This window comes from Triticum urartu, chromosome 6A, assembly GCF_056163025.1.
Source record: "Triticum urartu cultivar PI428250 chromosome 6A, HENAU_Tu73, whole genome shotgun sequence".
Taxonomy (NCBI): Eukaryota; Viridiplantae; Streptophyta; class Magnoliopsida; order Poales; family Poaceae; genus Triticum; species Triticum urartu.
Window position 1 is genome coordinate 509,837,349 of NC_141878.1, and position 24,225 is coordinate 509,861,573.

Sequence of the window (24,225 nt, forward strand, 5' to 3'; positions counted from 1 at the left end):
TGCCTGCCATGCGACGTTTCTCGCCGACGCCGGCCGGGGCGGGACGGGACGGGGTGACTGGGACGTGCGCTTTCCGTCGGCCGACGGCGGGTTCGCGGCTCCCACGCGGCCGCGCCGTGTGGTGTGTGGCGGCTCGCTCCCGCTTCAACCCAACTGCCGGGTGGATGTCAGAGTTGCGAAAATGCTGATCGGTTATATATTTTTTGAGACAAATTATCTTTTTTTTGAGACAATTGAGACAAATTATCTTTTTTTAGACAAACTCATAAAGCTTTTATTCACCCGTCACAATATTTACGAGGACGAAATTCAAATTTCATGGGTGACTTAACCAGACATGGCGGCCAAAACCCAGAGATAATGCATGCTTTGCTAATTTGTGAGCCTCAACATTTGAGGTTTTAAATTCATGATTAATTAAACAAGAAGAAAAAACTCTAGAGCGGTCTATGGGCTCACTGCTCGCATGCGGCCCACAGCTTTCACACCTCCACGAGATATTTCTCTCTTTCTCGGCCCACGGCGAAGCTCGTCATCTCCTTGCTAGCCGGTACCAGCCATTCCCGCGAGCTCCCACCTCTGGACATGGACGCCGTCCGCTCCCTCCTCCTAGGCGGCGGCCTCACTGTCTCCACCGCCACCGGCGCCACGGCCCAGGCCACCTCTATCCCACACATCTCCCCTTGTTCTCTTCCTTGGGCCACTCGCCGCCGCTTCCACCGCCTCGCCGCGGCCGCGTCACCTCACTCGCCGCTCCCCGCCTCTTCTACCCGCCCGCGTTGCTCCAGGTGGGTGGTGGTCATGGACGACCCGCCTGAGCCGGAGGGCGGGGGCGAGGTGTCCCGCGCGGAGGCCGTCGACTACTACGTTGCCACACTGGCCAGAGTGTTGGGAAGGTGACTCTACTACTTTTCCCTTCTGTATCCACTGGTAGTAGGTAGATTATCTCTTGTTTTTACTGCAATCTCTGATACCACCCAAAAAAACGTATGCAGTGAGCAGGAGGCGCAGATGTGCATATATGACGCGTCGTGGGACAGGAACTACGAATTCTGCTGCGAGATCGATGAGGAAGCGTCGAAGAAGCTTGCAAGTATGTTGTTGAATGGCTATGTCTGTGCAGAGCAATTGGCTATTTTTTTCAATGGAAGCTCCAATTCTAGGGCGATAGTTGCTTTCAGTTAATAGCGTAGCAGTCGATTCTGCTGGATTGTGATGAAAATAGAGTAACGCAAGTGACAATTGTACAAGTTTGATGATGACTGGAGTCGTTGCTTACTGTTCCATTCTCTGAATAATTCAGAATTGTGTATGTTGTAGTAGACATCAAACATGTGGTGGTAGTATGGTAGTAGACTAGTACACTTTGACCAATTTTATAGTGTCAGATTTTGTCATACGTATGACTGATTCACCGGGAAAGGAGCAACTTTGAATAACGAACGGGTAGTACTCATGAAAGCATCTTGCTCATGAAAGCAAATCTTGAAGTATACATGCTTTGGACTTGTATATGTTATCTTATGATCTTTCAAATTTGCAGAGATGCCTGGGGTATTAGCTGTTAGGATGGTTAAGGGTGATGTGCCAGAGAAGGATAATCTCAGCTCGAGCCTCTCACCAGTTAACCTTGGAAGCTTCAGTGATGCTGCTTGTAACAACTCTTCTAGCGAGAAAAGTGAGTTTTGGCTTGTCCGAATGGAGAAGCCCGGGGTTGAAGTTGTGACAAAAGCACAAATGGTAGACCACTATACCCAGATCCTAGTGAAAGTATTGGGGAAGTATGTAGAGTATCATTGGCCACCTACTTAATACTTTGCTATATATGTGCCTATGAGTGATACAAATAATTGTTTATTTTCAACTTCCTAGTGAAAAGGATGCACAAGTCAGCATATATCACGTTTCATGGGAAGAGAATTATGGATTCTGCTGTCATATTGACGAACAATGTGCAAAGGAGCTAGCTGGTGAGCATCATGTGCTTTATCCTCCTGGGTAGATAATTCTTTCAGTATTTTATTTATTGGCAATTCTGCCTTTATTAAGATACCAACAATCTAGCTTCGTGCAACAGATGTTCCTGGAGTCATATCTGTTTTACCAGATTCAAACTTTGGATCAGACAAAAAAGATTACAGAGGTTCATATCATCCCTTCTGTTTCTGATGATCTCCCATTCATTTATATATGCCTGTACTTAAATCCTATCATCATGTTATTGATTTGTGTGAATATTGTGTGTTCCATTGCCAAGCAGAAATCTCTTGATGCAATTCAAGCTTTGAATATAAAATACTTATAATTTTTATTCTTTTTGTTCTCATTCCTCTGGTAGTTCTTTGATAGCAAAGTGCACTGCTGTCAGTTTACTCTTAACTCCAAAGTCCAAACCATCCAAGGCATGAGCAAGTCTTTTCTGAGGTTCATGCTCGGACATGATCCTTCTACCCTGCTCCTTCTTGTCCTTTTTTGTTTTCTGTTGTTTTACTTGAAAACGAGGGATGCTACAACTATAAGGACATCATTTCTTGTTTCAAGCAATTTATTAGCCTGATGTCTTAATCTGATATAAACTTGACGTCTATTGATTCTTTTACATCTTACACTAACCAAGAGCATACCTAGTAAGTCTGGACTCTGGAGTACATTTACAGAACTTGATTTTTCTTTCCATGCTTCTAAGCAAGCTTGGTGAAAAGAGCCAGATTGTAAGGACTTCTTGTGGTTTCAGGTGATGATAGCTTGAAATCCTCAAAAGCTACTCAGGTGGCTGATGTCAAAACTAAAAGGCTCTTTGTTACAGGTAAAGGGCATCCGATATATTATCTATGTATTTAGCTTGTTTGTTTGATCACTTAAACCTTGCAGATGGACGATGCCCTCTGCCTTGTTCTGAAGTACTAGTCTTTGTGTCTTTTCTTTCAAAGGGAAGTTCAATCAATCAGTAAATTATATGTCCAATTTTCTGTACTGTAGAAATATAAGTAGTGTAGATCAGACAATTCAACCCTATTTGAGATCTAGTGTTGATATTTAAACGTGCTAAGCGCCACTTTTCATTCAATATAAAGAAAAGCTAGATTGGAACAAGTGAGTCTTGGACATGCGCTGAGATCACAAACTTCTGTTGCTCCTGTTTGTAACACAAATAACAGTTAAACATAATAAGTATATACAGTGGTAGAAAATCAGTTATATTTTGATTTTGGTGTCACTAATTTGGTCTAGTATGACAGGGCTTTCATTTTATACATCTGAGAAAACTCTGAGGGAAGCCTTTGAGCCATTTGGCGAGCTGGTTGAAGGTTTGTGATACTAGCAAGAAATGTTTGTGCCTAGCCATTACCCATTTTTTGGATACTGAATATCAAGGAACTACTTTATTGCAGTCAAGATAATAATGGACAGGATATCAAAAAGATCAAAAGGGTATGCCTTCATAGAATACACCACAGAAGAAGCTGGTGGTGCAGCTCTGAAAGCAATGAATGGAGAGGTAGCTGACAAAATTCTGTTTTCGGATAGCCTTTACATGATACTCCTTCCGTCCGGAAATACTTGTCGGAAAAATGGATGTATCTAGATGTATCTTCGTTCTAGATACATCCATTTTTATCCATTTGCGCGACAAGTAATTCCGGACGGAGGGAGTATGATTTATCTATTAAGCTTACGTCTATAATTCTATGTGCAGATAATAAACGGCTGGATGATAGTTGTTGACATTGCTAAAACCAAATCAAGAGACCAAAAGACCCCATTTGGCACTTCTAGTTTTCGGCCACGTTTTCACTCTAGATGAAGCTCTCGTTTACACAATTTGACAGCTAGATATTAGAGATTTAGTACGAGGTGCTCTCCAAGAAGATATGTAGATATAGTTCAAGTGTAAAAGTACCTGATATTCACCAAACCAATATGTTAACTTCAGATGTATTTCTATTAATAAGTAAATGCAACTTCCAAAAACATACTGTATGATACATTAAATATAAGGACTGTACTAACGCGCAGTCATTCGGATTTTAAACAACAAATCAGGACGACCTAACTAGTGCGTGCATGCATGCGAGTCGCGAGTGCATGCAGCCACTTTTCTTCACATGCATGTGATTACTAGTTTTTCTCTCTCTTCATGCACATGTCATGACTCTTAATACAATGCCTAATTATATGCATGCATGTAAGACAAAATTGATAACATCACTCTAGATTTTCTCATATTTTGAATTTCCAAAATGTTTTTTTGTTCGAACCATCGGTCCGATCGAAAAATTGTTTTCATATAAAAAATTCGGCGCGACGAGACCTTCGGAACTAGATCCCATGTTGATATGTTTCGACAACTTTTTTTTCTGAGGCAAAATGTTACCACACCTGGGTATGCAAGTTATCACGTATATGATACATAAATTACCACAATGTTTACATAGGCAAAATTCTGGCCATAAAAATGACTTCTTCCAGCTTTCTCCCCTGATTCCGGGCATAAAAAGTGCGGAAAAGCTAATGTCATCATAGATTGTTTTTGTTTTGAAATTTTAAAATGTTTTATAGGTCAGACCGCTTGTTAGATCCAAAATCTGTTTTTACAAAAAAATCCGCCATGGCGAGACCATGTTTTTTTGGCATGGTTCGAATACTTTTTTTTGGGTCAAAAATTATCATGCCTGGGCTAAATAAGTTATCAGCTCTGCTATGCGTATATTACTGTGTTATTTACACAGATCCTACCAAACTTTGTTTTCATCAACTTTTGTTCACGGGTCAAAGTTATCGAGGTGTTTGTACCTAAATTATCAGGTCCGAGAGTCTATATTACCATGTTATTTATACTGATGTTACCGGAGTATGTTTCTAAACAACTTTGTTACGCGAGTCAAAGTTATCATGGTGTTTGTATCTAAGTTATCAGGTCTGAGAGTGTATATTATCATGTTATTTACATGAGAAAGAAATTAGTGGTATGTTTTCAACAACTTTTTTTCACGGGTCAAAGTTATCGTGGTGTTTGTACCTAACTTATTAGGTCCAGGAGCCTATATTATCATGCTTATTACACAAAAAGTTACCGATGGTATGTTTTTAACATCTTTTTCCCCGAGTCAAGGTTATTGTAGTGTTTGTATCTAAGTTATCAAGTCCGGGGGCATATATTACCATGTTATTATTTACACAGATGTTACCGAAGTATGTTTTCAACAACTTTTTTTCACGGGTCAAAGTTATCTTGGTGTTTGTACATAAGTTATCAAGTCCGGGAATGTATATTACCATGTTATTTACAAAGAGAGTATATTTTCAACAACAACAAAAATTCACGTGTCAAAGTTATCGTGGTATTTGTATCTAAATTATCAGGTATGCGATGTATATATTACCATGCGATTTACAAAAATAAGTTACCAGGGGTGTTTTTAACAACTTATTCCCTGGGTTAAAATTACCCCTCGATGTTTATATGCAACTTATCAGCTCTGTGGTGCCTAAATTATCATGCTATTTATAAAGAAGTTATCGGTACTATATTTTCAACAACTTTTTTTACGGGGTAGAGTCATCGTGGTGTTTGAACCTAAGTTATCATGTCCAGGAGCCTATATTATCATGCTATTTACATGAAAAGTTATCGGTGGTATGTTTTTAATAACTTTTTTTTCACGTGTCAAAGTTTTTGTGTTGTTTGTACCTAAATTATGAGGTCTTCGATGTGTATATTACCATACGATTTACAAATAAGTTATCAGGGATGTTTTTCAACAACTTATTCCCCGGGTTAAAATTACCCCTAGGTGTTTGTATGCAAATTATCAGCTCCGTGATGCCTAAATTATCATACTATTTACATAGAAGTTATCTGGGTTCGGATTTTAGCATTTTCATAAATATAATAGGACATCTACTTGACACAAACTGCATCTATTGTCCCTCGGATTTATCTGTTGAAACTAAATTTACCTCTTAATTTACCCAAGCTGCATTTCACAAAGAGAGAATGGAACAATGAAAGTCTAATTTTTCTGAAAACTAATAGTAGACCTTGGCCTCATACACTTTCTTCAGATAAAAGAACACTAAAAAACAGAATTTTCTGGATTGAAATGATGCATTTGTACGCATGTTCTAGCTGTTACTGCCGCTGCTCATTTGGTATTCTAATTGGAAGCAAAGTGCAGTTGCTTCAGAGGTCAAATCTGCAATTTATTCAGAAGCCAAAAGTGCAGTCACTCCGTCACACGCAAGCTGCTGCAATTTCTTCAGAGGCCAAAACTGCCGTTGCTGCAACCGCTCCCTCAGACGCGCGAGGCGAGCAGCGGCACGACGGCTCCCTCTGCCGCCCGAGCGGCAGGCACCGGCGGTAATGATGGGCGGCGGATGCAGCCCGAGGTCGAGGCACATGCGGTGATGGTGGGCAGCGGATCCAGCCTGAGGTCAATGCGGCCGGTGGTGGTGGGCGCCTGGACTTCTCCCTCTCCCGTTTCTCTTCCTCTCACAGCCGGAGCTGGCTGAGCTCGGCCATGGCAGCCATGGCGCGGACGGAGCAGAATCTCGCGTGGATGGAGATGAAAGATTGAGGGGCTCGATTGGGGGCTGTACGGGTCGGAGGGAGGTGGCAGCCGGCGGCGGCGCTCGCGGGATGGGCGGCGGCGGGCGTTCCGGTCGCTTGCAGGGAGCTTTCTTTTTCTCGTGCGTGACAGTGAAAGAAATTATCGAGCGGTTGCCTGCGTCCTACGTGGGGATCGAAGGGCCATCAGGTCGTACGCGCCTGTTGCAAACCACCAGTCGGCAGAATTTTAGCTTTGCCGTAAATATAAACATCAATAACTTCTTGAATTAATGAAACTTCAGGAAGATCAAATGTTTCAGATTCGGATCCAGCTGATATCAAATTAAGTTTCAAGTCTTCCAATATATGATAAATTTCTTGTGACCAATTAATGAGAGAGTGATGCCCATCAGAGAGACAATTCTGACGTCGCCAGCCTGGTATATATGGTGGAGGAGAAGGCAAAATGTTCATGCAGAATCCATGCACTTCAGTTCAGGTTCTAGTATCAAGCTTTTTCAAGGTCGGAAGGAAAGAATCACAGCCAAAAACGAGCACCTGGTGTGGGACGTCGGAAGGCTATGTTGCTGTCAATGTTGATGCTAATTGCTACTGTAAATACTGTATGATGTAAACTTGGGATCAGGAGATGTGAGCTTGGGATCCAGAGCTTCGGGGGTGGTGATCAGAGATGGCAAGGGACGGTTTTTGGCGGCAAAGGTTATCCCTTTCGCTCTTGATGCTGCTTCAGCGGAAGCCCAGCCGGTCCTTGATGGCATACATCTAGCTAATCGTGTCCCTCAACTTCAAGTCTGTTGCAACCTATTGATTGTGATACATATAGCACTAGTTAAGCGCAGTGTTCATGTCAGATATTCCATATGGAAGTCGCAGAACCATCTTACCATCTATATATCTCAACAAAGCCAACTCTATTATAACGTGAGTTGAAATGGAGACGACTTACCCGGAAAAGAAAAGAAAAGAAATGGAGACGACCGCCAGCAAGATGGTGAAGCCGGTGTACTCGGCGCCGCACCCGCTCGCAGGCGAGATGATCCCGCTGACGCTCTTCGACCGCGCCGCCATGGACACCTTCGTTTCCCTCATCCTCGTGTACCCCGCGCCGACTCCGTCCAACGAGGCGCTCATGGAGGGCCTGCGCAGGGCTGTCGCGCCGTACCCTCACCTGGCCGGACGGCTCGCCGTCGACCGCTCAGGCAGGCGTTCCATCCACCTCAACAACGACGGCGTGCTTGTCCTGGACGCCGAGGTCCCTGTCGATATGGCGAGCGTGGTCGCCGACTGCTGCTTTACCGCCACCACCGAGGGCCTGTACCCTGCACTGCCGCCGCCGGGGGTAACTAGCTTCATCAGTAGGACAATGTCGGTCGGACACCGGCAAACTAACAGTTGGCACGCAGGAGAACATCGGGGCGGCGCTGCTGCAGATCAAGCTGAACCGGTACAAGTGCGGCGGCCTCGTGATCGGCATCATCCACCACCACCACGCGGCCGACGGCCACTCCTTCAGCAACTTCCTCACCACCTGGGCCAGCGCAGTTCGCCAAGCCAGCGACTTCACCGCCCCGTCCCCTTCCCTCGACCGCGCGGCGACCGCCGTGCCTCGGAGCGTGCCGACACCGGCGTTCGACCACCGGTGCACCGAGTTCAGCGGAGAAGAAGACGGCTGTCGTAGCTCCTCCTACTCCCACCCCACGTGCAAGATCAAGAATCTCACGCTGCGCTTCACGGCCCAGTTCGTCACAGAGCTCAAGGCCCGCGTCGGCGCCCCATGCAGCACGTTCCAGTGCCTTCTCGCGCACGTGTGGAAGAAGATCACGGCGGCGCGCCGCCTGAAGCCCGACGAGTTCACGCAGGTCAGGGTGGCCGTGGACTGCCGGGGCAGGGCCAACCATGCCGTCCCGCCGGACTTCTTCGGGAACATGGTGCTGTGGGCATTCCCGAGGCTCCAAGTCCGGGACGTCTTGGGCTGGACCTACGGCGGCGTGGTAGGTGCCATCCGCGACGCCATTGGGCGCGTCGACGCCGCGTACATCCAGTCGTTCGTGGACTTCGGGAGCTTGGCGGACGTGAACCGAGAGGAGCTCGCGGCGACGGCGCCAACCTCCGGCACGATGCTCTGCCCGGACCTGGAGGTGGACAGCAGTCTGGGTTTCAGGTTCCACCAGATTGACCTCGGCCATGGGCCGCCATCCGCGTTCCTCATGCCGGACTTGCCCGTCGAGGGGCTCATGACGTTTGTGCCATCGTGCTCAGCCAAGGGCGGCGTCGACGTCCACATGGCCGTCGCCGAGGGTCACGTCGCGGCGCTTGAGCATATATGCTACTCCTTGGACGAAAGAGCTAAACCGAAGTTGTAAAATGCTGCATTAGTTTTGAAGGTCGCTTTGCACACTCTCACTATCTCCAAAGTTTGTGATTATTCCATTTTCCTTTTCGGATATATACATCTAACTTAACAACGCTGTGGATTGCAAAGCTAAGTTTTATTTCGTCAATTTGTTCAGGTGTAAATGGTACTGATATAGATGGATCGACCATCCTATCATGAAATAAATGTGTTATTATTCGACCTGACCTGACAAGACAAATACGAACTAGAGGGTGGTTGGGGTAAAAACAACTTCTCTATCCAAATTGGTATCCATATCTAGGTAGCTGCAGCATCCAGTTATCCGAATCCGCAAGACAATTTTTTCTTAATGAAACTTCTTTAGTTGAACGCGAATTGGAGCTTGTTTCACTGAAGTCAGAAAAATATGAAAATATTGGATAATTACAGATGATATCGATATCTGACCCAACCAGTCAGAATCTGTTAGCAACAATTTCTGCATTCACATTGGTTTCAGGAATATCCCTACATGATTGTGAATATGGCCACGGAAATATGATTTCTGGGAAACTCGTATGTATCCACCACAGCCGTAAAACCCAACTGTTCATGTTAAGTTTTCTTCTTCTTCCATATTGATGGTTGTACAGGTGCATATAGGTGCCGGCATCGAGCGATTTAATACCAAATTGCAGTTCTACACTGCGTCGCATGCTCAGCCAATAATCTCCTTCCAACGCAGTGAGTACCACTTTAATGATGCTTGAATTTACCCACTATTATGTCATGTCCACCTATTTAGACAGGGAGAGGTACTGCTCTCTTCTCCTGTCCCCCATTGTTCCCACTTCCCACCCATCTTCGTGTTCCCTTCTCGCAGCCCTCTACTCTTCCACGACTACCCAACCAACATTTATTCTTTGATTTGAGATATGCAACTACTTTGCTGAATTTACTGCTGAATACCTTTATGCCCGTTAAGTAGAAGGAAATGTCAGTTAACTTGAAGGTCGACGTGTTTTAAGTAGTAGAGCCTTTTCTGTTTTAAATGCTGTTATATTTGTATTTATGGAAGGAACACAATCATATCATGACTCTTTCCCTCTCATGACTGCGGCAGCTAGGGCACTCCACAAAGATATGTAGATACAGTTCAAGTGTAAACCAACCTGAAATTTACCAAATCAATATGATATATTCCGATGCCCCATTGTCCACATGATCATGAACAGACCTCTCATGTGATGTATTTCTATCAACAACAAAAAATGTAACCCTTCCAAAAAAGAAAAACGATATATTCAATATAAACAACAGTAACTTACTGAATCAAACTTCAGGAAGATCAAATGTTTCAGGTTCGGAACCAGCTGATATCAAATTAAGTTTCAAGTCTTCCAACATATGATAAATATCTTCGCTTTCTGTGTGTAACTTGTCTGCAGTGACAAAGGAATGTACACTGCCATCAACCTCGATCCAGCTGAGCCCAGGCTTCTTCACCACCCTATGCTCCTCCATCCTGCTTCTTGTCCTCTTCAAGTCGTCCCATTGACCAGCACGTGCATAGGCGTTTGATAGCAAAATATATGAGCTGCCATGGCTTGGCTTTGTGTCTGCCAACTTCTGGGCAGCAACCTCTGCCATGTCGACATTGCCATGGGTTTGGCAAGCAGCTAGTAGTGAGCTCCACATCACAAAGCCCTGCTCTTCTGGTAGACTGCTAGCGAGGTTGAAGGCTTCTTCCAAGAACCCAGCACGACCAAGAAGATCCACCAAGCAGCCATAGTGCTGGATCGATGGCCTGATACCCATGTTGCGCATTAGGTTGAAGTACCTAAAACCTTCATCAACAAGACCACCATGGCTGCAGGCATTCAAGACGGCCACGAAGGTGACACCATTCGGCTTGACGCCCAATTGCCTCATCTCGGCAAACAATTTCAGTGCCATCTCTGGGTGACCATGTGCTGCGAAACCCCCGATGACAGAGGTCCAGTGCTCCACATTCTTGCTGATGACGCTTGAGAAGCATTGGTATGCCGCACCCATGCACCCACACCTTGTGTACATGTTGATCAGAGCAACACCAAGAGCACCATCCAGTGAGAACTCCCGCCGGATTACATAACCATGTGCGCTCCTCCCAAGTCCAAGTAGACCGAGACTGCGAACAGCAGATACAAAGCCAACCATCGTGGCCTCATCCGGCGTCAAACCATAAACCTCTGTCATCTCAGAAAACAACTCCACTGCCTCTTGAGCCCACCCATGACTAACGAAACCAGCCATAACAGTATTCCAAGAAGACACATTCCGCTCCGGCATTTCCGCAAACACCTCGCAGGCGGCATCCAAATCGCTGGCTCTGACAAGGCCGTCAAGAAGCACGTTCCAAGAAACCAACGTCCTCTCAGGCATTCCATCAAACACCTTCCGCGCGTCACCCAGGCGGCCGAGCCGCGAGTAGACACGGGCGAGGGAGGTGGAGGCGTAGACGCCGGAGACGGAACTAGGGAGGCCGGACTTGAAGAGGAGGGCGTGAATCTGCTCGGCTTCGGCCGCCGCCGTCAGCAGCCGCGCGCAGGCCGCGAGGGCGGGCAACAGGGCGGGGTTGGCGCCGAGGGAGTGCCCAGCGATGTGGTGCACGCGGAAGGCGCGGAGAGCGGCGTCTCCCGGGGGCGGCGCGGCGCGGCATCGGATGGTTGTAGCGCGTTTGAAAGGCGCGGGCTTCCGCGGGAGAAGGGGTGTATCGGGGAAGAGTAGAGTGCAAACGAAGGGGCTCATGGGGGACTACCACACTGTACTACCATGGGCCTGTGGTGGTTAGTCCGGTCCTCTTATGATTCTGCGTAGGTGTACTAATGTTTTCTTCTTCGAGGCCAATGTATACTCCACATGAAGAGATCTTCTGGCTCCTTCAATCTCCTAGGTCAAGACCACCCACCACGATGCGCTGCACTCCTTCTGGATGCTCTGTGGCGCTAGGGTTCTTCGCCTGTCTTGCGGAAGCCTAAGGTTTTCAAGGAGAGGGTCGTGATGGCCAATCAGGATGAATCGGAAGGATCGAATCGTGGGAAAGAATATGTGGAGAACTTGCTGAGTCGGTTGGACCTCCATGAGAATGAAGAGGAGAATTTTGTTTGAGGGGAAAAATTCAAGGACGAAATGGTAGAGACCAAGTGGCTTGCAATTGCAAAGGCACACACTTCAGAAAGCTTTAGTCCTCCAGCTTTGTACTCGGACAAGAGATCAGCTTGGAACCCTGCCAGAGAGGTCCACTGGCGTAAGATCAACGACAACTTGTTCATGATCCAATTCAGATGTCTTGGTGATTGGATCTTGACTGATGATTTGTGCAATATTTCTAAGAACGTTCTTGTTGGGTACATGTTTTTTTGAGGCCACTATTCGAGCAAGGTTGTTGGTTCTGATGCTGTTATTTCTCTTGATGCGGTGCAACTCGACTCCATCGAACTTTTCTTCGAGCTCTCGGACAGTTGCATAGTAGGCTGCCATTTTGTGATCTTTTATGTCGAATGTTGTCGATGTTATTGATCAATGGTATCATCCGACGATAATTGTGGGGATTAGTACGTGTGGAGATCGTCGAAGTGATTTAGCACACAGAGATAAGATTTAGACATCTTCGGGCCACATGAAGCATCATCCGGTAATAGCCCTACATGTTGTTTGTGGCTAGGTCTTATTCCGTATGTTCATGGGGGAGCCACATTATGAGTTGGATCCCCTCTAGTTCTCTCTGTTCTTCTTCTCTCTTGGGCGCCTTGCCCCTCTTTATAAAAGTTGAAGGGGCCAGCTTACATGTAAAGTCCTAGTAGGATACAAACTAGTCTCACCTTTATTACAAGCCAGATATTAGTCTGGGTATTATTCAAACAGTTGGAGCCGGCCTTCTGGGCCATGTTTTACCTCTATGAGGGTACCCGTGTCCTGAAGGAAATATGCCCTAGAGGCAATAATAAAGTTGTTATTTTATATTTCCTTATATCATGATAAATATTTATTATTCATGCTAGAATTGTATTAACCAGAAACTTGATACATGTGTGGATACATAGACAAAACATCGTGTCCCTTGTAAGCCTCTACTAGACTAGCTCGTTAATCAAAGATGGTTAAGTTTCCTAACCATAGACACGTGTTGTCATTTGATGAACGGGATCACATCATTAGGAGAATGATGTGATGGACAAGACTAAGGGAGTCCTGGATTAGGGGGTCCTCGGGTGTCCGGGCTATTTGATAAGGGCCGGATTGATGGGCCGTGAAGATACAAGCAGAAGACTTTCCCCCGTGTCCGAGTAGGACTCCTATATGCGTGGACGGCAAGATTGGTGTCCGGATATGTTATTTCCTTCCCCCACAAACCGACTCTATACAATCCTAGGCCCCTTTGTTGTGTATATAAACTGGAGGGTTTAGTCCGTAGAGGCTATCAGAATTCTCATAGGCTAGACAACTAGGGTTTAGCCATTACGATCTCGAGGTAGATCAACTCTTGTAACTCCTATACTCATTGAATACAATCAAGCAGGACGTAGGGTTTTACCTCCATTAAGAGGGCCCGAACCTGGGTAAACATTGTGTCCCCCTTTGTCCCTTGTTACCATCGATCCGCAGACGCACACTTCGGGACCCCCTACCCGAGATCTGCTAGTTTTGACACCGACATTGGTGCTTTCATTGAGAGTCCCGTCGTGTTGTCGACAGCGGAATCGATGGCACATCTCGTCATCAACGACGACATTGTTTCTAGGGAGATCTTTCTCCATGGCCAACTCTTTGTGTTTGGCGGCTTCACGCTACGTGCCAACTCGACCGGCCACCTTGAGAAGGTCGACAGCTATGCCCCTGGTCATCAGATTAGGTTTGGAAGCTTGAACTACATCACTTGTAACACCCCGGATGTAACTTGCCATATTTGTAACTCCGACTCTTGCCATTTCCGGCTTTAAGTTATGAGATTCCCTTCATGGTTGGGTTTTGTCTTCGTTTTGCATTTTGTTCATGCCATGCATATCATATCATGTCATCATGTGCATCTCATTTGCATACGTGTTCGTCTCATGCATCCGAGAATTTTCCCCGTTGTCCGTTTTGCAATCCGACACTCCTACGTGCACCGGCGCATCCCTCTTGTCTCATTTCATGAGCGGGTGTTAAACATTCACGGAATGGACCAATATTTGCCAAGTGGCCTTGGTACACCACCAGTAGACCGCCTGTCAATTTTCGTGCTATTTAGAGTCCGTTCGATGTCCAATGGTTAACCGGGTAACCGCGGTAGCCTTTTGTGTGTTGCAGCCCAACACCCCTCCAAAACGGCCCAATAACCCATCTAAACCACTTCCAGGTCCTTCGTCGTCAGATCACGATCGTGTGGGAGAAAACTACACTCCATTTGGACACTCCTACCTCCTCCTACCTATAAATATGTCTTCTTCCCCGAATTTCTCGTCCAAACCCTAGATCCACATCCCCCGTCGCCGCCGGACACGTTCGGATCGGGCCGGACGCGTCCGCCCCGCCGCCTCAATCACTCCCGCGTTGCCATGTGTCCTGACCGTCGTCCTCTCCGCCGCTGGCCCGACGAGCCCGGATCGGGCCTGCCCGGCCCATCGCCGCCGCCGCGCCGTCCCCGCCGCCTGGAGCCTCCTCTCCGCCGCCGCCCGGATCCTGCACCGCCCGCCGCCTCCCACGCCGACCAGCTCCACCGGCGCCGCCAGGTTCCTCCACCGGCGCCGCTCGACCACCGCGCCCGTGGGCCTGAGCCTCCTCCGCCGGACGCCGACGAGCTCCTACCCCGCCGACGCCTCTCCTCCACAAGCTCCGGCGAGCTCCCTTGCCTGGATCCAACCACCGCGACCTCCATCTCCGGCCAACCTCGGGATCCGTGCGAACCCTAGATCCAGTTTGGTTGAGGTTGACCCCGTTTTCCCTCTAAGTCCTTTTTCTGCAACATTTTATGCCCCTGTTCATCATGCCATATCTCCGTGACTGTAGCTCCGCTTCATGCGCATGATATATCAAAATGTTCATTGTGAGATGCTCTTCATTTCATTCCATTGTGGCATGCTTGTTTGAGTACATATTAATGTCCAAATCATTGATGCAAGAGTGCTATAAAATGTTTACTTCCGCTACTTATCAGATTATGATGTTTTGTCATTTTTGCCACATTTGACATGTGCTTCATATGGGAATGAGCTCTACATGTGTTTTGAACTATGTCATGCCTTATTTACAGAGGTGCTTGCCATGTTTTTTTTTGATCAATGTGGTGACTAGCACAAGCATGCAAACTAGGCTTCGTGATATTGCTGTTTTCAGGGACTTCGAATTTTGCTAAGTCCTTGTTCTGCTGTTATTTTATGCCATGTAAACTTGATGCTACCGTGAGATATATGCTTGTTTTGAGTATCTTAAGTAAGGGTGTTTTGGACATATGATTATGCTCTATCCATCCATGCCCCTGTTTGGAATTATGGAGTGCCCTAGCATGTCTTAATCTTGCTTTACTTTTGCTATAAAATGTTCCTGGCAGGTTGTTTACATGTTAATCATTTTTGTCATGGTTGTTACTAGTGACCCATGCATGCTATGAACTTTCTCTTTCCATGGTTAGCTTCATGAACATGTCATCTTGCTGATGCTATGCTTGTTTTGTCATGCAATGCTTTGTGGTGAGTGATTTGAGCTCACAATGATGCCTTCATAATTCTGTTTATGCCATGCTCTGTTTTCTGCTAAGTCTGAAACTTGCTATGTTTACATGGGTGCCATCATATCTTCTGTGCCTTTTTGGCTCATGATCAATAAGAGACTTTTGTTCTATGCATTTAGTAGATTCATGCCATGCCTTTGTTTGCTATGATATGTTCCTGTAGCATGTTGTTTGCTTGCTCTAAACATTGCTTCCTGATGTTATTTCTGGCATGTTAGTATTTTCACTAAGTCTGTGAAGCTGATATCTTTTGCACTTTTGCCATGCTTGTTTGAACCTGCTCTTTTGTGATTTAGCCGTAGCTCAGTGTTCATGTTTTGTCAAGAATCTTGTGTACATAACTGACATATACTTTGTTGTTATGTTGGAGTGCAGTAGCTTAGTTTCTTGTGACAATCTAGATGGCATCGTGCTGTTAATCGCAGAATTGTGCCTTTCTTGTTTTGCTTGCCATTTGCAAACCGTGCATCCATTTCCGGCGATCTTTATATCGATTTCGACTGAAATCATTTCATCTTTCCAACGACACACTTGGTTTGCCAAGTTGATGCTTTGTTCATTCTTTCCCTTCCGAAGCACGCATATGCATTGCATATCATGTCCTGCATATCATGCCATGTTTTGCATCATGTTGCTTGTGCATTGCACCGTGATTGATTGTTGGTCCTTAGCTTGTGTTCTTGCTTTGGGTAGAGCCGGGAGACAAGTACGTGATCGAGGAACCTGTTGAGTATGCTAACGAGGATCAAGCTTTCGACAACTCTGAGAACTTTGCAGGCAAGATGACCATACCCTCGAAATCACTTCTATCTTTGCTTGCTAGTTGTTCGCTTTATTGCTATGCCGCGCTACCTACCACTTGCTATATCATTCCTCCCATATTGCCATGTCAAGCCTCTAACCCACCTTTCGTAGCAAACCGTTGTTTGGCTATGTTACCGCTTTTGCTTAGCCCCTCTTATAGCGTTGCTAGTTGCAGGTGAAGATGAAGTTTGTTCCATGTTGGAACATGGATATTGTTGGGATATCATTACTATATCTTATTTAATTTAATGCATCTATATACTTGGTAAAGGGTGGAAGGCTCGGCCTTTTGCTTGGTGTTCTGTTCCACTCTTGCCACCCTAGTTTCCGTCATACCGGTGTTATGTTCCTTGATTTTGTGTTCCTTATGCGGTTGGGTGTTATGGGAACCCCTTGACAGTTCGATTTGAATAAAACTCTTCCAGCAAGGCCCAACCTTGGTTTTACCATTTACCTACCTACCACCATATACCTTCCCTTGGGTTCTGTAGACTCAAGGGTCATCTTTATTTTAAACCCCCCTGGGCCAGTGCTCCTCTGAGTGTTGGTTCGAACTAGAGTCCTTTGCAGCGCCACCTCGGGGAAACTCGAGGGTTGGTTTTAGTTGTACGGAGTGCTAATCCGGTGTGCCCTGAGAACGAGATACGTGTGACTCCTATCGGGATTTGTCGGCACATTGGGTGGCTTTGCTGGTCTTGTTTTACCATTGTCGAGATGTCTTGTAACCGGGATTCCGAGACTGATCGGGTCTTCCCAGGAGAAGGAATATCCTTCGTTGACCGTGAGAGCTTGTGATGGGCTAAGTTGGGACACCTGTCATGGAATTGGCACGACAGATGTCCTTGTTGAAAGGACTTTGTCGCGAGGCCAACGCACCTATGTGGTAGCTTGAGAGGGGTTGAGTGGAACGAGAGACGCGAGGTTTTACCCAGGTTCGGCCCCTCACGGTGGAGGTAAAAGCCTACATCTTGCTTTGTTGATATTGATGATGATGATCACGATTACAAAGGAGCTCTATCTCGAGAGCTATTGAGTTGTCTGTCTAAATCTAACTTGTCTAACTCGTGGAACTTGTGAATCTTGTCCCTCTTGGGGAGCCCTGCCCCTCCTTATATATGTTGAAGGGGCGGCTTACATGACTAGTCCTATTAGGATTAGGATTACTCTATTACAAGTGGAGTCCTAGTTTTGCTTCCTTTGTAAGGGAATATTCCTTATGCCTTTTGTCTTAAGCCGACCCACCATAATACGATCCGGCCTTCCATGAACCGCCCATTGGGCCACCGGGTCTTGTCGCTCCTCTGACCCGCCTGCCGGGTTACCAATGAGTCACTAGGCCCAGCCAGGTCATCAGTGAGTGGAGAGATCCGGGTGGGTCACTTCGTGAGTCGCCAAGTTAGGGCGGGTTACTAGTGAGTCACTAAATCCGGCCAGGTCATACCACGGGGTATGTCGTGGAATTGTCACGGCAGATGTCCTCTTGCAAGGAATTAATCATGGAGCCATCGCAACTAGGAAGCTTAAAGGGGTTAATCGGGACAAAGGACACGCGAGGTTTATACTAGTTCAGCCCCTTGCGGTGAAGGAAGGCCTACATCTAGTTGGGTTGGTATTGCTTGAGGTTTCGATGACCAGGGAGCGAGATACGCTATGCCCGGTTCTCGATTGGTTGTTTCTTGCCCTAAGCCGCCGACGGGTCGTTCCCTTATATACACGGGTTGACGCCCTGCGGCCTACAGAGTCCCGGCCGGCTCATAAACAATGTCCGGCTCGGTGACTAGTTACCTCTACCTTATGTTACAAGTCATGCCATTACGGCGGTTTGTCTCTATGGGCCTTAAGCTCTATGAACCGCCATCCTCACGCTGGGTCTTGGGCTTCCTTTACGATGAGTCTTCTTTGCATAACCCGGCCCCTCCTGGCCGGCTTACTCAAATAGTTATATCCCCAACATTAGGCCCCAGATTGATTTGGAACGGTTCATGTCAATCTTAAAATACCTTAAGAATCAGTCCTGTCTTCTGTCCGTGAAAAGGTCATAACCCATTGTGACGTCATCTTGTGGATCCGGGTTAACCCACCGTGACATCATATTTTAATTAAATCCTTATCTTATTTCATCATATCTTCAACGGATCTTTGCCTTAACTGACCATCCTGAAAATCGAGGCGTCGGGGTCATTGTAAAATGATATTCTGTCTCCTCGTTTCTCGCGCCGTCTTGGTCGGCCCCTCCTTATAAATAGATGCGACCTAGGTCTTTTTCATTTCCCTCAGTCATGTTCCTCCTCGCACCTCCTTCTTTGCTGCTCAAGCTCCGCCCCTGCCGCCGTCGACCCCCTCGTCTTCACCGACTCAGGCCGCTGCATCACCCTGATTCTGACCAGAAAATGATGGCGACCCTCCACAGTTCTTCCACATCTGTGAGTTCCTCTTTTCCCCCTTCTCAGATCTGCATTGAAACCGTCTTGAGTCCGTCGTCGTTCATCGCCGCCCGACGCAAACCTCCATTAGTTCTCACCTCCAATGCCTTGTTTAGATTATAAAAACAACTTAGAACTGCTGCAGAAAATGTTTGTGCTTATCCTGTATGAGAACAGATCTCATTTCCCTTGTTTTGGAAGCCCTCCGCGAGTATATGAACTTCTCTGTACTATTTTAGGTCTCGAAATATTTTCCTTTCCAGAGCATCGTTTGATCCAAAATAATGATTGCAACTTGTGAAACCTGTTTGTTCCACACTTAGCCAAAAAACTGCGTCTGTTGACTCTGTTTCAGCCATAGTAGTCCGTGTAGCCGGTTTAAGATAATACCGGCTGTCAGCACCGCTTGCCTCTGGCGACTTAAGAAAACCTTAATCATCTTTAATACCTGCAGCTGTTAAACATTATCACATAGTTACCTGTATGTCATTAGGCCCGTTCTTAAGCCGCCATTTTAAATAACCCAATAATGTTTATTCTCCGGGTTATAATAAACCGGAAAAATTTCCTTTATCTTGTTGTAGGCTTCAATTTACCCAATGGCACCCAAAGCTGTTAAACCTCCGGTTACCTGCAACTGGGTCCCATCCATTGTTACAAAGAGCAAACTATCCGAGTTTGTAAAGTCTGGCCATCTGCCCAAGAAGGATGTCATGTCTTATCGTGCTCCTGAACCGTCTGAAGAGAAACCTCAACCCAAGGAAGGGGAGGTGATCATTTTTACCGATCACATGAGCCGGGGATTTGCTCCTCCCGGTTCAAAATTCTTTAGAGACGTTCTGCACTTCTTTGACTTAAGACCTCAAGACATCGGGCCCAATTCCGTGTCAAATATCTGCAACTTCCAAGTTTTCTGTGAGGTCTACCTTGGAGAAGAACCCAGCCTACTTTTGTTCAGGGAATTGTTCTATTTGAACCGGCAGAATGAGCGGGCCAACGGGCCCAGTCTGGAGCTTGGTGGCATATCGATTCAAAGGCGGAGAGACTGCCTGTTCCCTTATGCTGAATTGCCGAGTCATCAAGCACTGGAACCAGACATGGTTCTACTGCCAAGATACTTCTCCGGCTGGTGAAAACCCGCTGCTCGGCTTCCGCGCATTGCGCCTTGAACCTACTCACCCGCTGCCGGATAAGTTGACTGCTATTGAACGTCTGCCACTCATCCCCAAGATCAAGAAGATTAAAGCTCTTTTAGGGAACGGCTTAGATGGCATTGACCTGGTCCGAGTCTGGGTTGCTTGGAGAATAATTCCGTTAAGTCGCCGCCCCGGCTTAATGTGTAATTATTCAGGCGAGAAAGATGACCCTCAGCATCATAGTCCAGATGACTTACCAGATGACGTAGTGGAAGCTACAACTCAGTCTTTGTTGAAAGAGGGCACAGTGAATAGTAACGCTTTCGGCTTACTACCTTTTTGCCAGAAGAACCCGGCCCCTGCAGTAAGTTTCCAGCCGTCGGGTTATTTTTTTACCATGTTATACTGTATTCTTACGCATAATCCTTTATAACCTTTTACAGGAAAATGATAACTTCTGGAAAATCCAATATGATCATGAGGCGGCCAAGACAGCCAGGGCGGCTAAGAGGGCCGAAAGGAAAACCGCCAAGCCCACCACTTCAAGGAAAAGGAAGCCAAGCGCTTCTGAGTTGTTTCAGCTTGATGATACTGATGATAATGAGGAAGAGGTAACTTTTTAATTTCCCTTTCTCCTTTATCACTACTTTACTGATATTAACCTTCTTTCAGGGAGACACGGGCAACAGCCAACCCGTCGAGGAAGAGGTAATTATAATCTCCTCCGACTCCGAACTTCGGCCGCGTCAGAAAATTCAAAGATTAACCCGGAAAGTAAGATTTTCACACCCTTTGGCTTACCAAGATCCTGACTTTCTTTTGAAGCAACAGCAATTTGAAAACCGGAGGCAGACCCGGACCAGCAAGGATGCAGAGCTATCCTCCGGCTTGCCTGACACAACCCGGAAGCGTCGGACTGAGGTTATCTCCAATTTATACCCTTTTTTACCTTTGGCGGGTCTAATCCGTCAACCTCTCAATTCCTCTGACTCCAATTACCAGGATACCTCTCCTTCATCTGGCGAGTCCATGCAATCAAACATGCCGGCTATTAAGACTGCCCCTGGGTAATATCAATTTATTCACCTTATGTTTTTCTTTCTTCATGTTTCTTTACTTATTTCTCTGCTTTGCCCACATCGTGCAGGTTAAGCCCAGGAAGAAAACCAAGAAAGATAAACCGGCCCAAACCCCTGTGGTGACTGAACCGGAACAGGGTATAGCTGCTCCCAACTCTTCCACACATCAACCGCCGCCTGAGCCGGCTCAAGACATTGCAGCATCAACTTCTGACCCGCCTGCTGAAGATATTCTTGATGGTTCTGTTAACCCGGAGGCACCTAGCCCAGTCAAAACGGCTGACCCAGTAGTGGAATTTCTCAAGGCTCAATTCGTTGAGCCGGCCAGGCCCACCGTCCTTGCCAAATGCTCGGCTAAAGAGGAGTTGCTAGAACGCCGTAAGGCCAAGATGGATATCACCGACTATACTCATTTGAGTATTGGAGAGATCGTCTTGGGCTATATCAACCAGGTGCAAAGCAGCCGTGACCTGGAAATTGACATGGTGAGGCAAATACAGCAAAAATCTGAGGTATGACTTATGCTTCCTTACTTTCAATCATACTTACTGTACCAGCCCCCAAGTCTGTTGCTTATGAATAAATATGCTGTAGACTTAGAAAAATTTGTTAGAGCTGCTTGCCCGTCTTAAAGAAAAATATTTAAACCGGATGTAACACAATACCTTTAACTTGCGATACACATTAGTCCCCAAGTGCCAAGTATCTTTGCTTGCAAAGTATTTGGGACTTAATATCCAGGACCGGCTTAATAATTTAGAAAGCTTCGGTATACATTAGCCCCCAAGTGTCAAGTATCTTTGCTTGCAAAGTGCTTGGGACTTAATATTATTTACCGTAATCTTGACTACTATCCAGTGCAATGCAGGCCATCATAAGTCAATTTGAATCGGAGATTGTTGACCTGAAGAACCGTGTGGCAGCCCAGGAGATTGAAACTCAAAAGGCTAACTCCAAATTTGAATTCAGCGTCTCTGAACAAGAGAAGCTGAAGAAAAATTTTGAGTCGGAGAAGAAAATTTGGACTGACGAAAAGGCCGGACTAGTGACCCGGGCCGAGACAGCAGAGGCGTCGCTGGCAAATGCAACAGCCGGACTGACCGGCTTACAACGCCATATATCTCGGATGGTCTCAGCGATCTTTGGTAAGTTATCTTAAGCAAGCATTAAATATTGTAAATATTCCTTCAATTGTTACCTGAGGTTTACCTTATACTTACCAATACAGGCCCCAGGAGCACAAACCTCAAGCAGAATATGCTGATCAAATTGAAGGCGGTGTATACTCTAGTAGAGCAACTATACATCGGGTCACAACGTGCCTTGGCCGTTGTATCCTTATCAAATGATGTGCCCTACCTCTTGCAAGATGTGTTACAACGGCTTGCTGTACTTCCTCAGCGGATTCAAGAGTTGAGACGGGCCCAAGCAAGAGCCGGAGCAATAGCCGCTTTGAGTCGGGCCAAAGCCTGGTTACCAGAGCTAGACCCGGCCGACATCGCTCTTGGGTATCCAAGTTTAAAGGAGGATGGCACTCCATTTGATGAAAAGGATTTCACCACCTACGTGAGGGATATACGCCCTGTGGCCACTCAAATTGGAAACGACACTGGCCTCACCAAGTGTCAGCCGGGTTATGACAAGGAGAATCGGAGAATCCCCACGCCGCATTATGACGATGTCAGCTTGATCCCTCCAATCCGTAAGCACACCTTTGCCCCTGAAGTCGACCCAGCCGGTTTAATAGATGATGAAGCTGAGTTTGAGGCCTTGAGTGGCATTGACTGGGCCTCATCATCCTTCCAGGACAAAGCAGCCGGCGAAGAGGCGGAGAAGGATAACCCAGAAGCTTCAAGTCAACCCCAAGAGTAGATTGCCAGGCGCCACCTGCTTATGTCGTTGTAGAAAAACAATGCCACATCATTCAGACTCGGGCAGTCTTGTAACAGATTAGAAAATACTTTGAGTTTTGCTATGCCTTTGCGCACGCTTATGGCCCTTAATACTTGCATAAGCCGTCGTCACTATGCACTTTGTAGTTTATATGAATCTGTTATGTCCTTTGCAGAAATGTCTTGCATTGCCCTGTCATGCTTACAGCTGCTTTTCCGACTTATATAAGCCAACCCCTGAGGGTAAGTTTAACTCCTGAAAATTGGCACATAAAAGTTCACCTAGTACTTAACAACCTGATGTAACCAGTATTAATCCTGGAGGATTGCAATGTATTCCATTGTATTTTCAAGAGGGTCACAAGATATCCAATGTTGATACTTGTAAAATATGATGAACAAAGTTCAAGGGTTTCTGATTCGAATACGATCAGTGAACCATTCCAAAGGGGTTGAGCTAAGATTCAGATACGATCTGTTAGCCCCCAGTGGCTGTGGCGATGCCGATCAAGTGGGTATCGACATCTATGTTCTCTTTGGTTTGAATACGACCTATGTTTGAACAGGAAGCCCCCAAGTGACCATAAGAGTTGTTTAATGACGCTGATTCGAATACGATCCATGTCAGACCCAAAGGGGTTAAGCTATGATTCAAATATGATCAAGAAGCCCCCAAGTGGGTTTGGCAGTATGCCGATCAAGTGGGTATCGACAGCTATGTTCTCTTTGGTTCGAATACGACCTATGTTTGAACAGGAAGCCCCCAAATGATCACGGCTAGATTCAGATATGATCATAAGCCGGACCAAAGGAAAGCCGGATTCAGATATGATCCGCTTTTCCTTGGTTATCTCCACCACCTGACAAAGAAAACACATAAACCTTTTTGGGAGTGGAAAAAAGGACAAAGGTCCTGCTTTATTGCTTTATGTAATATACATAGTATAAGTATATACACATTAGAGCCGATGGCTCAAGTATAATAAGGCCAAAGATGAGCGATATTCCACGGCCGACGGGTCTCCTCCTCCGACTTACGTGAGTCTTTATGCTCCCGAACGTCGATAAGGTAGTATGATCCGTTGTTCAGATTCTTGCTGACCACAAAGGGTCCTTCCCAAGGAGGGGATAGCTTGTGCATGTCAGATTGATCCTGGATGAGTCGGAGCACTAAGTCGCCTTCCTGAAAGGTTCTGGACCTAACCCGGCGGCTGTGGTAGCGGCGCAGGTCTTG

General features: G+C 46.3%; 4 protein-coding genes across 5 annotated transcripts; 3 read left to right on the forward strand and 1 right to left on the reverse strand.

The window, feature by feature from the left end:
• Window positions 1-464: 464 nt before the first annotated feature.
• On the forward strand, window positions 465-4,016 carry LOC125514500 (RNA-binding (RRM/RBD/RNP motifs) family protein). 2 transcript variants are annotated; one of them, XM_048679841.2, is made up of 9 exons: window positions 467-896; window positions 996-1,093; window positions 1,544-1,781; window positions 1,873-1,970; window positions 2,078-2,143; window positions 2,735-2,806; window positions 3,240-3,308; window positions 3,393-3,499; window positions 3,698-4,016. In XM_048679841.2, the coding sequence occupies exons 1-9, from the start codon at window positions 586-588 to the stop codon at window positions 3,803-3,805; spliced, it is 1,167 nt and encodes a 388-aa protein (XP_048535798.1). In that variant the 5' UTR covers window positions 467-585; the 3' UTR covers window positions 3,806-4,016. The 2 variants fall into 2 exon arrangements, with proteins under 2 accessions (XP_048535799.1, XP_048535798.1); XM_048679842.2 differs by lacking the exons at window positions 3,240-3,308; window positions 3,393-3,499; window positions 3,698-4,016 and adding an exon at window positions 2,872-3,232 and having other exon boundaries at window positions 465-896.
• Window positions 4,017-4,131: 115 nt separating this feature from the next.
• LOC125512492 (tryptamine benzoyltransferase 1) lies at window positions 4,132-9,001 on the forward strand. The gene is made up of 2 exons (XM_048677589.2): window positions 4,132-7,910; window positions 7,975-9,001. Exons 1-2 carry the CDS (start codon window positions 7,503-7,505, stop codon window positions 8,932-8,934), a joined length of 1,368 nt encoding a protein of 455 aa, XP_048533546.1. The 5' UTR covers window positions 4,132-7,502; the 3' UTR covers window positions 8,935-9,001.
• Window positions 9,002-10,085: 1,084 nt separating this feature from the next.
• Window positions 10,086-11,780, reverse strand: LOC147965966 (pentatricopeptide repeat-containing protein At3g22690-like). The gene has a single exon (XM_087528534.1). The coding sequence runs from the start codon at window positions 11,694-11,696 to the stop codon at window positions 10,239-10,241; it is 1,458 nt and encodes a 485-aa protein (XP_087384660.1). The 5' UTR covers window positions 11,697-11,780; the 3' UTR covers window positions 10,086-10,238.
• Window positions 11,781-20,219: 8,439 nt separating this feature from the next.
• Window positions 20,220-22,971, forward strand: LOC147965967 (uncharacterized). The gene is made up of 8 exons (XM_087530672.1): window positions 20,220-20,384; window positions 20,464-20,631; window positions 20,693-20,728; window positions 20,852-21,087; window positions 21,161-21,611; window positions 21,968-22,244; window positions 22,328-22,779; window positions 22,906-22,971. The coding sequence occupies exons 1-8, from the start codon at window positions 20,220-20,222 to the stop codon at window positions 22,969-22,971; spliced, it is 1,851 nt and encodes a 616-aa protein (XP_087386798.1).
• Window positions 22,972-24,225: the final 1,254 nt, after the last annotated feature.